The sequence below is a fragment of the Arachis stenosperma genome, chromosome 4 (genome assembly GCF_014773155.1).
Source record: "Arachis stenosperma cultivar V10309 chromosome 4, arast.V10309.gnm1.PFL2, whole genome shotgun sequence".
Lineage (NCBI taxonomy): Eukaryota > Viridiplantae > Streptophyta > Magnoliopsida > Fabales > Fabaceae > Arachis > Arachis stenosperma.
In genome coordinates this window covers 130,318,730-130,333,071 of record NC_080380.1, presented here as the reverse complement: position 1 = coordinate 130,333,071, position 14,342 = coordinate 130,318,730, and the positions used below count along the sequence as shown (strand labels likewise).

At 31.9% G+C, this 14,342-nt stretch overlaps 1 protein-coding gene across 1 annotated transcript; it reads left to right on the top strand.

Annotated features, from left to right (window-relative positions):
* Positions 1–9,639: 9,639 nt before the first annotated feature.
* LOC130975519 (uncharacterized) lies at positions 9,640–11,394 on the top strand. The gene has a single exon (XM_057900307.1). The coding sequence runs from the start codon at positions 9,640–9,642 to the stop codon at positions 11,392–11,394; it is 1,755 nt and encodes a 584-aa protein (XP_057756290.1).
* The last annotated feature ends 2,948 nt before the right edge of the window (positions 11,395–14,342 follow it).

Below are 14,342 nucleotides of genomic sequence, written 5' to 3'. Positions count from 1 at the left end.
ATTTACTTAAAAAAATATAACAAAGAACTAACCATTCTCTAAAATTAAAGCCTAACCATAATCAATAGTAAGATTGTCTAATAACACCAAATATTGAAATCAATACAAATAACACAATATTATGCATTAGTCTAAAGTCTTATGCATTTTAAACATAAAACATTAACTTATAATCTTATAATGACTAATAACACAAAATATTAAGGTTTACAATATTTAAATTCTACATAAGAATAGCCATCATCAATCACTAATAACACAAAATATTAATTGTGTATGATGACCGAGCTACCGGAGCCGAGTTCGGGTGACCCGAGCTATGGCTCGGACCCGACCCGAAATAATGATCGGATCTATTTTTAAGACCCTTACCCGACCCTAGACCCGATGAAATTACACTAAATTAGCTCTTAAATTGTTCAGAGTCAGGCTGGATTTTTGAGTCGGGTCGGACCATGTACACCCCTAATCATAGCTATATCAATTGGTTTTTAATTAAATCATTTATATAAAATAAATTGGTTTTTTTTTAAATCAAATGATAACATGTGTTATCCATTCAAAAACAACTTCATGTCAACTGCCGGGTGAGTTTCTACTTTATTTGACGTCCTTTTCTCTTTTATAACCAATTAAACTGTACTTACCATCTAAACAGTGAATTAGCTAATAAAAATTTTAGTGATTGTAAGAAAAATAAAGTATAGATCTACTTAAGCGATTATTTAATTAATCATTATGATGTAAATTTGAAAGTAATTGTGTGCAAAGTTTGAATGTTGTTAATTTTACATTGCAAAGTTTGAACTTGTAATTTTAATTTACTAATTATTGATTTTGAATGTATTATGATTATTGATGATGTGTTGCTGAGTTATTGTGTAATCTTAATAGAATTTTTTCTTTCTCTTGAATTTTGAAAACAGCATCATGAGTTTGCTTAAACTAAGGCTCAATTATAATGCTGTTTCTGTTGTTATTCACTCTCCTTTTTAGGTGATTATTCTCATACTCCAAAAATTTGTTTGGTGACTGAAATAAATTAAATAAAGAAAAACAAAACAAATAAAATAAGGAACTGCTTAAATAGAGGAGCAGTCCCGTTTAAGACTACTCTTAAACTCTTTCCAGGGTGAAAGAAGCTCCACATACGAAAGTTGTAACTTCATCGCCATCTTTGCCATATTATCTGCCACCGTGTTTGCATCTCTCATAATCAAACGAAAGTCAACACGCCAATTCCAATGCATGATATCTCTTATTTTGAGTACCAATGGATCAATAAACCCAAAACTATCTTGAGTAACAAGATTAAATGCTTCCACACAATCCGTCTCACAAATAACATCTCGTTGACCCACATCCCAAGCTAAGAGATATCCTCTCCAAATAGCAAACGATTCTCCTTGAAGAATACTATTACTCTCAATCATTCCCAAACACCCTCTTTGCCAACTCCCATTACAATCTCTAATAACACAAGCAAAACCAACACTATCACCCGAACCAAAATAACTAGCATCACAATTAATCTTAAAAGTACCAATGGATGGGGATTCCAAAAACCATTTAGAGTAGAGGGAAGGGACATACGTTGTAATTCAAAAATATTCCTAAACTCTTTTACTGAAGTTAATGCCAGACAAATCACTTTTTCCGGAGGCCAAGTTTCATGGGGATTAAATATGTCATTATTCCTTGCTCGCCATATCCACCAAAGTCCCGAAAAGAACTTGAACGGATGCTCTATGCTATGATACCCAAAATTTGTGATAGAATGCATACCCTATTGATATGAATCAATATAATATAGACACATGGCATTATTAATTTTAATCAATTAATAATTAAATAATTTTAAAAAATTAAAATTTAATGTATTTTAAAAATATATTAAATATTATTTGTGTACAAATATAAATACATATATATTTTAATTATATATGATTAACTATAATTAAGTATTTTTATTTATTAAAATTAATACAAAATTAAAAATAAAAACTCTTTTTTTTACTCTCAGTTTTTTTTTTTTCAGAACAAGAATAAAGATCTGCTCTTCTAACTCAAAGCACTTCACCCTCAACCCTGAGATATGACCCTCTTTCACTATGGCCGTTCACCAAAACTGCAAAACATGAGTAAAGATCTGTTCTTCTAATTATCCGACAGATCTTGGCCAGGCATGTCTCATCCTAAGTTACTAACCCACTCATTTTTTGTTATTGGTCAAGCACGCTTTGGCTCTTAAACTGCTTTCACATTATGTCTCGCTTTTTCCACTTTACCATAATTTTTTTCACAATCCTAACCCAATCATTCTGGCCCGTTAAATCCGCACCTAAGCCGCAAGGACAGGCCCTAGGTCCACAACGAAGCTTACAGAGAGCGGCTTAGCCGTTATGGTAGAGTACATATATTAAGGTAGCGTTTGATAAAGAGACAAAGACTGAGAGACAAAAACTAAGAGATAGAAATTAAAATAAATTTCAGTATCCTATTTAGTATAAAGTGAGAGACATGAATTGAAACCTTAAAGAAGTTCTAATTTAATTTGTACAAAGGATAAAATTAGAATTAATTAATTAAAATGGAGTATTTTAGATATTAAATGTTATTAAAGTTTCCGTCTTTGTCTCTAAAAATTTTAGTCTCCTATGTCCCTACTTTTTGAAAATACTAAAATACTAAAATTTTAGAGATAGAGACAGAAATTTTAATAACAATCTCTGAACCAATAAATATAATATTAAGTCTCAGTCTCTCAATCTCTTTCTCAATACCTCGAAATGGTCAAACAATTTCCGAATTTCATTCTTCGATAAAAGGAACATCCCATCGTGCCCTTACCGTGCTCTTCACACAATGCCAATGACACGCTCAAATTATTCTACAATATTTGAGCCATAAAATACACTGGTACATGTGAAAACCTAATGCATGCAAGTTGTAAAATATCTCATCTGGTTGCTAACTTGAGGAACATTATGGTGAACTCTGTTTTGTTCACGATAACCTAATGCATGTGAAAACCTAATGCTGCACATTTATTTCTCTTTTGTTCCACCACAAACGTCCACAACAACAACGATGCATACTTTCATGATAAAAAAGAAAAAAAAATTTCCGGTAAAATAAAACAAAGATGATAAATATAATGTGGCTTTAAAATGAGCTCATTCTTAAACGTTTCTTGTTAAGTATGGAGTGCTGCACATCTTGTGAATTCGTTAAATCTGAACTCTTCATTTATTATATTTTATTTGAATGGTCTGGATTTAAAAAAGTAACCTGTTAATCAGGTTAATTATTTTTTATAAGTTTTAGAATTTTTTTTATAAGTCTCAGTTATTAGACTGAAGTTCAAAATATAAAAATAGTATATAAATATTAAAAACAACATGTCTGTAAAAAAAATTATTAGACTTTAAAATTAAAATAAATAATACATAAAAAATAAGTTGAAAATTCATGTATTAAATCTAGAAAAAAATTTAAATAATATTAAAATTTAAATAAATTTTATTTTGTGTGAAATAAAATTATAATATTGAATATAAACACAATGATAAAAAATTGTGTTATATATATATATTATGTATATAATATTAAAATTTAAATAAATTTTGTTTTATGTGAAATAAAATTATAATATTAAATATAAACATAATGATAAAAAATTTTGTGTTATATATATATATATATATGTATAACATTAAATATGAACAGAATAATAAAATATTTTGTATTATATTAATTTAATTAAAAAAACCATATATATAACATAAAAAGCAAACAAACATATAATAATTTTATTTTGTTTAAAACAAAAATTCATATAATTTTTTATTAACAATTTTTTTATTGAAATATGTCGTTTTACTATATTTATAATATATTATTTGGGATAATTATATTATTTTAGTTAATATATATTATTTGAAAAATATTTAAAATTTATTATTTTGTATTAAGAATATTATTAAAAGTATATTGTTAGTTTTTCTTAAAATAATACTTTCTTTTCTTTGGTTCAAATAATATGACAATAAAATTTTTTATGTAACTGTGTCTACTCAATAAATATTATATTCATTTATTTCTATATTGTATGTAAAATAAATAATTAATGTTTAAAAAAGTTAATAAAAAAAGAAGTATTCTTTTTTTACTAACTTTTAGGTGAATATAGAGACTATGTCATTTGAATTATAACTCGTTGGCAAAGAAAGAAATACTCTTAATTATATATTAAATAGAATAATTATTTATTAGGCTCATTCTTATACAAATAAAAATTTTTCTTAGTTTTATATCTGTAATATTTTATACCAATTAGCTTTAAAATTTAATTATTTTTTGAATAAATTAATAAAAAATAATACAAATAATTGTTTAAATATAATTATATTTTAATTTTTTATTCTATTACGTACAAGTTGAGAATAATTTGAAATAAAAGATAATAAACTTGTTATAACTGTCATGTATTTTGTGCTTTGACTGCGTCGTCATCTGAAAATCATGGCGTCTTCATGGAGACCGGTTCTTCTACAGAATCAGTTTGGAGTTAGTCAACCAGTAGCAGCGACAGACAGCGTTTCCTTTTCTATGGCAGTGATTTTTCTGGCTTTGAAGGTCCATTTATGGTAGAGGTGGAATGGAGTGGGTTCAAGAGAGTCGAAATCTGTGGCTAGATAGAACAATAGTAAAAACACCTGCTAGCAAACAAAACCGTGAAAATGTTTGAAGACATCACATCAACAATAACAGAGTAACAGAGGAATTCGATTAAATTTTTCTGAGTACTTTTTTGGTGTAAAGATAGTCCTCCGTGAGCGAATTAGTTTTTTTTGTTAGTGTCGGTTTGTTTGTTCAGCCCATGATAAAAAAAATAATAACAATAAAAATAAATTTAATTTACCTGATTACTTTTAATAATAGGTTAATTTTTAAAGAGTGCTGCACTCCCTATTTTACCTAGAGTACACTAGCTTTTGCCCTCAAAATGATAATGCATCCTTTTGAGGTGATTTTAGTAGGCCAAATACAATGAAATAAAGGTCAACCGCGGCTAACAATCTGGCCTCAGAATAATTAGGATTAACCTAAGTATGCAAAAAATATTATAGGTTGACTCATTCATTATTTTTTTTAACAATATAAAAAAATAAAATAAATAGACCGTTTCATTAAATCTATATTTTTTTGGGTTAACGAGATATACTTCATTTAATTTAAAATTTAATTTTAGAGACAAAATTATTAATTTGATGAGTTTAGTCATTTTAACGACCTAGCAATGGGTATTAAATAGAATAGGATAAAATCGTTTAAATTCCACCCTAATCCTGCTCGCAAATTTAATTTTTTTTTAATTCAACTTTATTCTATTTGCGAGTTGAAAATCTTTTAATTTTAACTTTATCTGCACTTTAAAAGATATTTCTTACTAAATAAACTGATTTTTGATGGTGAGAGAATTTGTCGCCAACAAATTTTATAGACAGCTACTAAATTGGAGAACGACTTTTAAACACAGAAAAGAGAAGAAAGATGAAATACCTAAAAGATATTTCTTTTCTTTTTTTATGTGTACAAAAAAGACCACATTATCCTTTGATAAAGCTCCTTTTTTTTTTCTTAAGCATTTCCTTTCTTTTTTAAGTCATATTATATTAGTTTTTTTAAGGGAAAGTCCATCATAAATCTTGTAAAGAGTTCACCGTGAACCCATCTTTAAGTTTCATTCAATGAAATATTATCTTTGGAAAAAAAAAAAAAACTCTATCTAAACTTTAGAGTTCACTATCCGATCCTACCGACTTTACCGGTAATAAATTATATTTTTCAATCAAACACAATATTTAATTATTCTATATTTTATAAACGTACTAATAAAAAATACAAAATTAAATCTATACTAAAATTAAAAATAATAAAATTGATGTTAAAATAAAATATATATTAAAAATAAGTTAAATAATATATATATTGATATATAAATATATGATAGCTGATTTTGATAGTTGATTTTAGTGTATATTTAACATGATAAATTAAAATCAGCTAACAAAATTAATTACTAACAAAATTACATATTAAAATATGAAATATAAATTAAAAATAAATTAAATAATACATGTATTTAGTGGTAAGATTTTTTTATCGTTTAAATATAAAGATGAGAATGTGAATTATTGCAAAATAATGAATGAGAATTACAATGTTATCTGATAATTATAGTATTAATATAAAATTAAATTAATATATATTTTTTTCTTTTACAAATAGCAATATTGTTAATTGAAGTTTGGAGGTTGTTTCATTCATTATATGTTTTGGTGGTCGATGCATGTCTATGATTGAGCATCGACGTAGTGAAAGGTAACAAGTTGTTTGTTCATCATCTAACCTGAAATCAAGATGTAAAAATGGAAGTATTATTATTAGTTTGTGTATGCTTTTGCTGTGCTTGGGTTCTGTGGAGTCCAACGATGGCGATGGTGAATGTGCATATATACAAATGTCATGGGCTCTCTATAAAGGTAAAAAAGATGATCAATTCATTTGGTGAGAAATTAAGATAAGGAAGATTTGGTGTTGTCTATAAAAAAAGTTTAAGTGAGGGTCCTGTGAAAATATTGAAAGAATTCAAAGAAAATGGAGAAGAATTTAAGGGAGAAAAATTCATAAACAAGGTTGCAAGTATTAATAGTACATCTCATGTGAATATTGTCCTATTTTTAAAATTTTGTTACGAGACAAATAAGAGAATTTTGATTTATGAATTCATGCCAGGCTAAATGGCTCTTTAGATAAATTTATCGATGAAAAAACATCAAAATTATATTGGAGCAGGCTCTACCAAATTATAATTGGTATTACTCTGAAAATTAAAATATTTACATTGGGAATATAATATTAAGATTTTACATTTTGATATTAAATTTTAAAATATTCTTTTGAATGTAGATTTCGTCTTAAAATTGTTGATTTTGGATTAGGTAAAATATGCATAAAAAAAGGAGAGTATTGTATTTCTATAGTACATAAGAGGAACAGCGGCATATGTTGCACCAAAAGTATATAATCAAATATACAGTGAAATTGTTTGGGTTTCTCAAAAATCTAATGTATACATTTATGAGAAGTTGATTCTTGAAGTAATCGAATAAAAAGAGAATTATAACGGTAAAAATATACTTACCAGTAAAATATAATTTACAAAATGAATTTACAAGGAACCGGAGAAAGATAATCTTTTAACAAGATGCCTGACAGAGAATGAAAATGATTTAGTAAATAAGATTATTTTAGTAGGCATGTGATGTATACAAAGAAATACATTAGACATTCATAAAAAGAGTGATTGAAATGTTAGAAAGACTACTTGATTCTATCCCATCCGAAGTCAATGTGGTTTTCTTCTCAAGGATCAAAGTTGCAATCTCCATATATAATTTATGACAATACACATGAGGCAGATTCATCAACTTTAGTGCAGAATGAATCCATCAATCCAAATGAGTTTGCCTAAGGCAACAAAATTTATGTAATTGTTGTGTAACATATTTCTCATTATATTCTTGACACCACTCTTGCATGGTATCTCTTTTTCTCAAATGGTATGTTTTGTGGAGCTATAACAACTTGTTGACGTGAGAAAAGTGAAGCTTCTCATTGTCTTAGGGGAACTTGTAGTTATAGTTGTATATGAGTAATATGTAATCTTTTCTTTCGTTTTCTTTCCTTCTTTTTCTTGTTTTTACTTCAACTACAAGAATCAAACCTCTGTCTCACTGTGCAATCTGTCACAAAGAGAACTTAAATATAGTTTGTTTTAGTTTGGTTTTGATTTTACACCATTGATACTCAAATTTCTTTGTATAATACGTAAAATAAATAATATTACAATTTTATTCTGTATTTAAATCAAGTAAACTATCCGAAACATTACATTAGTTTGAGTAACTGATATTTTTCTCTTTCATTGAACGCATTTAACAATTTTATTGTATCTTACAGATTATGTCTCTGAAAAGGCGAAAAAAAAAATATTTGAGTCATTGCTATCTTATGCCCTAGTTTTTCTATTTGATTTTTCTATGATGGCTACCCTGCTTGTTATGTAAAAATAATGTTTAATGATATCTTAAAAAATTACCAAAATAGGTTGAATATTTGAATTCCTATATATTCGTATTACGTATACTCTATATATAAGTCAAATTACACTCTACAATACGTTTATAAGCCTCACTTGCTATCCTTTTCTTTGAAATTTCATATCTTGCAGTATCCCTTTAATATTGTTGAGCCTAGTTTGATTTTGGGTTATATTATGATGACAAACATTGTTTTGGGTTAAAAGCCCAATATTGTTTAATGAGAGTGTTAGTGATGCAGGCCCAAAGTATTCAAGTTCACATTGCTTTAGTCCATGTCCAACAATTGCTTCAGCAGTGAGCCAAAGCTCATCCTCACAGCAACGTTCATTATAAGGCTTACTAAAAGGTAAAGGAAGACAGCTGGAAAGGGAAAAAGGACAAGTGTTAAGCAACAAGGACAGCTGGTACACTCTCATCACTCCAAGGACACAAAGGGAACAACCACTAACTCAAGGACATTAGCTGAGCACTGCTAAGGATCGTGGTTGAGCAAAACACCAATGAACAAGAGCACACACAGCAACAGCAGCAGCAAGGAAATGGAGCAGGATGCAAAAGAAGAGCATGCCAAGGAAGAAAGAAACTCCAAGGACAGCAGAGGTAGTGGTGGAGCTCCTCGGACAGCAGGGAAGTGGAGCAGAATGAAGAAAGGACTGCATGCCATCAAGGACCACTCCAACGGGCAGAAAAGAAAAGAAAAGAAGAAGAAGCTACAATCAAGCCAAGCTGAAGATATAAAAGGAGCTTCATTTTCAACTTCTGAAAAAAAGAGAGAGAGCACGCAAATTCAGAGCACCTTCTCTAACATAGAGCTGGAATCTCTTTCTTCTACTCAAGCTTAATTCTGACATTTTTTGTTATGGCTGTCTTGCGTTGTTTTCTGTTTTGAGAAAAGGCAAATATGTGAGGATCAAAAGCCAAGAGAGAAAAGGCAAGAGTGATGCAAAATAGCCACTGTTTTTCTGATGTAATTTGGGTGAAAGAACTAGGATTAGTTCCCCTTGCCAAGTTGGGTTAGCACTTGGTGAGAATTGAATCTGTGTAGATTCCCCTTCCAAGTTGGGATAGCACTTTGGGGTTGCTAAGCTTTGGTGTATAAAGCTTAGGGGTAGATACTAGTTGGATTAGGAATTAATTCAATAGTATTGGTGAATGTAATCTGAGATTTATAGTGAAATTCCACCATGGTTTGTGGTGGAGACTGGATGTAGGATTCATGGCACTAAGAATCCGAACCAGGATACATGCTGGCCCCTTTCTCCTCTTCTCTACTCGTTTAATGTTCTGCGTATGAGACTATTTCAAATAATCTCCTGCAACTCGAGCAACAGCAAAAACAGAACTTAAAATCTTTGAGTTTTTAACCAACTTGATTCAACCCCCCCTTCTCAAGTTCAACTAGAACCATCAATTGGTATCCAGAGCCTGGTCTCAAGAAGGCAAGCTTCACAGCTTGGAGTAAAGATCCATGGCCAACAACATGAATCCCAACATCGTGGCTTTCACTCTCACTGAAGGGCAGTCCAACAATAGACCGCCCTACTTCAATGGCAGCAACTACTCTTACTGGAAAGAGAGAATGAGAATCTTCGTGCAATCTATCGACTACAACATCTGGAAGATCATCCTCAATGGTCCAGACGTTCCTACCAAACAGAATGCAGATGGAGAAGTTGTGGCAAAAGAGGACAATGAATGGACAGATGAAGAAAAGAAGAAGGTTGAACTCAATGCCAAGGCAATCAACCTGATGCACTGTGCAATCAGTTTTGAAGAATTCAGAAAAGTATCAAGGTGTAAAACAGCGAAAGAAATCTGGGATAAGCTCAGACTCACTCATGAAGGCACTAAGCAAGTAAGAGAGACCAGAATTGACATGCTGATGAAGGAGTATGAAATGTTCAGTATGAAGGAAGATGAGAGCATCGATCAAATGTTTGAAAGGTTCTCGATAATCATCAACAATCTGGACGCCATGGGAAGAAGCTACTCTGAAGAAACCTTGGTAAGAAAGATTCTGAGGAGTCTTACTAAGAAATGGGAAGTGAAAAGCACAGCCATCTCTGAAAGGAATGATTTGATCAAAATCACCTATGATGAGCTGAGAGGCAAGCTGCTGGCTTATGAAACCACTCACATGTCTCAAGACAAAGATGACAAAAAGAAAAGCATAGCACTAAAATCAAGAATGACAGCCCAAGGAGAAGAATCTGATGACAGTTTCTCAGATGAAGAAATGGTGCTCTTTGCTAGAAAAATGAGAAGACTACTAAGATACAAAAATAAAGGCAAAGGAAGCTCTTCATCCAAAGATGCCAAGAAAGATCAAGTCAAGCTCACATGCCATCACTGCAAGGAGCCTGGTCACTTCAAGTCAGATTGCCCTCAACTTAAGAAAGGCGAAAAATTCAAGAAAGACAAGAAGAAGGTGATGATGGCAACATGGGAGGACTTGGAGAACGACACCAGCTCAGAAAGCTCAGATCAAGAAGCTCAACTATGTCTGATGGCAGATCATGATGATGAAGATGAGGTAGATTTCTCTGACTTATCTATTGATGAACTGCGCTACATTATCAAAGACATTTCTGTGAACTCCAAGAAACTCTTGGATAAGTATGCTAAATGTAAGAAAGAAAATGAAGCTTTGAGGACAGAAAATGATCTTCTTTTGAAAAAGATTAAGGCAAATGAAACTATTGATGAAAAGTTTTTAAAAGAAGAAAACATTGCCCTGAGAACTGAATTAGAAAAATTCAAACTCAAGCATGAAGTTATTGCCTCCACTGATTTGATTTCTGAAAACAAAAAGCTGAATGAACAAATAAAAGGTTTGAATGAAGACTTAGCAAAGTTTGTTCAAGGTTCCCAAAATCTGAACAAACTACTTGCTTGTCAAAGATTTGGGTCTGAAAAATCTGGACTTGGTTTCATAGAGGAAAATAAATCAATTTTCAAACCAAACTTTAAAAAATCTGAATCTTCTTCTTCCAAGTTTTACAAACCAAAAGGTTTCAGCAAACCCCAGAAATCAGTGGGCAAAAATCAATGTTACAAGTGCAATAGAAATGGTCATGACCCTCCTCAATGTTTCATCTTTCCTAGGTCTTTTGGTAATGATAATAAATTATATAAAGTTGTTCATGATTTTAATGCTCTTGGGCAACCAAGAAGAATTCACATCAAAGGATCCAAATGGATTTGGATACCTAAGGTTAGCTAAAGAAAATGCAGGTTTGCCTTGCATCCAAGAAGAAAAAGGAAATGTGGTATCTTGATAGTGGATGTTCAAGGCATATGACCGGAAGGGATACTTTCTTCATTAAACTCAACAAATACAATGGAGGATTTGTCACTTTTGGAGATAATGGTAAAGGTAAAATAATTGCCATTGGTAAGGTTGGCAAAGATTTTTCAACTTGCATTGATAGCGTCTTCTTAGTTGATGGGTTAAAGCATAATCTATTGAGCATAAGTCAATTGTGTGACCTAGGGTATGCTGTAACTTTTAGGAAATCTGATTGTAGTGTCATAAATGAGAAAACAGGGGCTGTTCTATTTGTTGCCAAAAGAAGTGAAAATGTGTATGGTATCACTCTAGATGATCTAAAAGTTCAAAATGTAACTTGTTTCTCTTCAATGGAATCTGAAAAATGGATGTGGCATAAGAGGTTAGGACATGCTAGCATGTTCCAAATCTCTAAACTTGTAAAGAGAAATTTAGTTAGAGGTCTTCCTAATATAAAATTTGATAAAGATATCACTTGTGATGCTTGTCAAATGGGAAAGCAAATTAAAACCTCTTTCAAACCTAAGGAAGATGTCTCTACTAAGAAACCATTGGAGTTGTTACATCTTGATCTGTTTGGACCAACTAGAACTCAAAGTCTTGGAGGAAAGAGTTATGGCATGGTAATTGTGGATGACTATACTAGATTTGGCTGGGTGTTCTTTCTTGCTCATAAACATGAAGCCTTTTCAGTTTTTGAGAAATTCAGCAAAAAGGTTCAAAATGAAAAAGGTTTAAAAACTGTTTCAATTAGAAGTGATCATGGTAAAGAATTTGAAAATCAATTTTTTGAATCCTTTTGTGATGAACAAGGCATATCACATAACTTCTCTTGTCCAAGAACACCTCAACAAAATGGTGTTGTGGAAAGAAGAAATAGAAGTTTACAAGAAATGGCTAGAGCTATGTTATGTGAATATGAAATCCCCAAGTTCTTATGGGCTGAGGCTGTAAACACAGCCTGCTATGTTTTAAATAGAACCATCATTAGGAAGTTTTTGAAGAAAACCCCATATGAACTTTGGAAAGGACATCCTCCTAACCTTAGTTATTTTCATGTGTTTGGCTGCAAGTGTTTCATTCTGAATATCAAAGAAAATTTAGGAAAATTTGATCCTAAAACACATGAAGGGATTTTTCTTGGTTATTCCACAAATAGCAAGGCCTATAGAGTTTATAACAAGAACTCCAAAACCGTTGAGGAAACCATGCATGTTACTTTCTGTGAGACTAACATTGTTCCTAGTGTTTGCATAGATGATAGTCCAGGTTTCGAAGCTGAATTACCCAAGAATGATGAGCCAGTTCAACGAAACTCAAGTTCCCATGAAGCTGCACCTGCTTGCAACGAAAATTCTGATTCTGCAGGAGACAATTTGGAATTATCTCCTGTTAATGCAGAAAATACTGATGCAGAGGCCATTGTTGATCAAGAGGAACCTGAATCCTCGAACCAATCAAGAAGACCAAGAGAATGGAGGTTTCTGAAAAATTATCCTGAGAAATTCATAATTGGTGATCCCTCCAAAAGTATTTCAACAAGGTCATCTTTGAAAAGAGTCGAATCCAACAACATTGCTCTTTTATCAAAGATTGAACCTCAAAACATCCAAGAAGCTCTTGCTGATCCATCTTGGGTGTTGGCCATGGAGGAGGAATTGTTGCAATTTGAGAAAAATCAGGTCTGGTCATTGGTGCCTTGTCCACATGGAAAGAAAGTCACCGGCACTAAATGGATTTTCAGAAACAAGCTGGGTGAAGATGGATCCATAGTCCGAAACAAAGCAAGATTGGTCGCTCAAGGATATGATCAAGAGGAAGGGATTGATTTTGATGAATCCTTTGCACCTGTAGCTCGAATGGAAGCCATCAGATTGCTCCTTGCATATGCTGCTCATTGTGGCTTCAAGCTGTTCCAAATGGACGTGAAGTGTGCTTTCCTCAATGGCATAATAGATAGAGAGGTTTATGTGGCTCAACCACCTGGGTTTGAAAACAAAACTTTTCCTAACCATGTTTTCAAACTAGCTAAAGCCTTATATGGTTTAAGACAAGCTCCTAGAGCTTGGTATGAGAGGCTTAGCTCATTCTTATTGAAAAATAACTTTCAAAGAGGAGCCACTGACACCACTTTATTTATTAGAAATTATCATGATCATTTCATTCTTGTGCAAGTTTATGTTGATGATATTATATTTGGTTCTGCTAATGAGGATTTGTGTGCAGATTTTGCTAAGCTTATGACCAATGAATTTGATATGAGCATGATGGGAGAACTCAATTTCTTCCTAGACTTGCAAATCAAGCAAACTGCAGAAGGCATATTCATCCATCAAGAAAAATATGCAAAGGAACTTGTCAAGAAGTTTGGGCTGGACTGTGCTAAGCCTATGGGAACCCCCATGCATCCTAACATCAAGCTTGATAAGGATGAACATGGTAGAGATGTTGATGAGACACGTTACAGAGGGATGATTGGATCCCTAATGTACCTTACCTCCTCAAGGCCTGATATCATCCAAAGTGTTGGAGGTTGCTCAAGGTTTCAATCAAAGCCTAAGGAGTCACATCTCTCTGCTGTCAAGAGGATCATCCGATATGTTCTTGGTACCACTAACTATGGGTTATGGTTTCCTAAAACTGATTCTTTTCAATTAGTGGGTTTCTGTGATGCAGATTTTGCTGGGGATAGGATTGATAGAAGAAGCACAAGCGGCATATGTTGTTTTCTTGGGAAATCCCTTATTGTTTGGTCTAGCAAGAAGCAAGCTACTGTGGCCCTTTCAACAGCCGAAGCTGAGTATATTGCAGCCTCTTCTTGTTGCTCTCAATTATTATGGCTGAAAACTCAACTAGCTGATTATAAACTGAATGTCTCTAAT

What these genes read in the sequence shown, in the direction of transcription:
- LOC130975519 (XM_057900307.1), top strand. Translation starts at nt 9,640, where the DNA reads ATGGCCAACAACATGAATCCCAACATCGTGGCTTTCACTCTCACTGAA.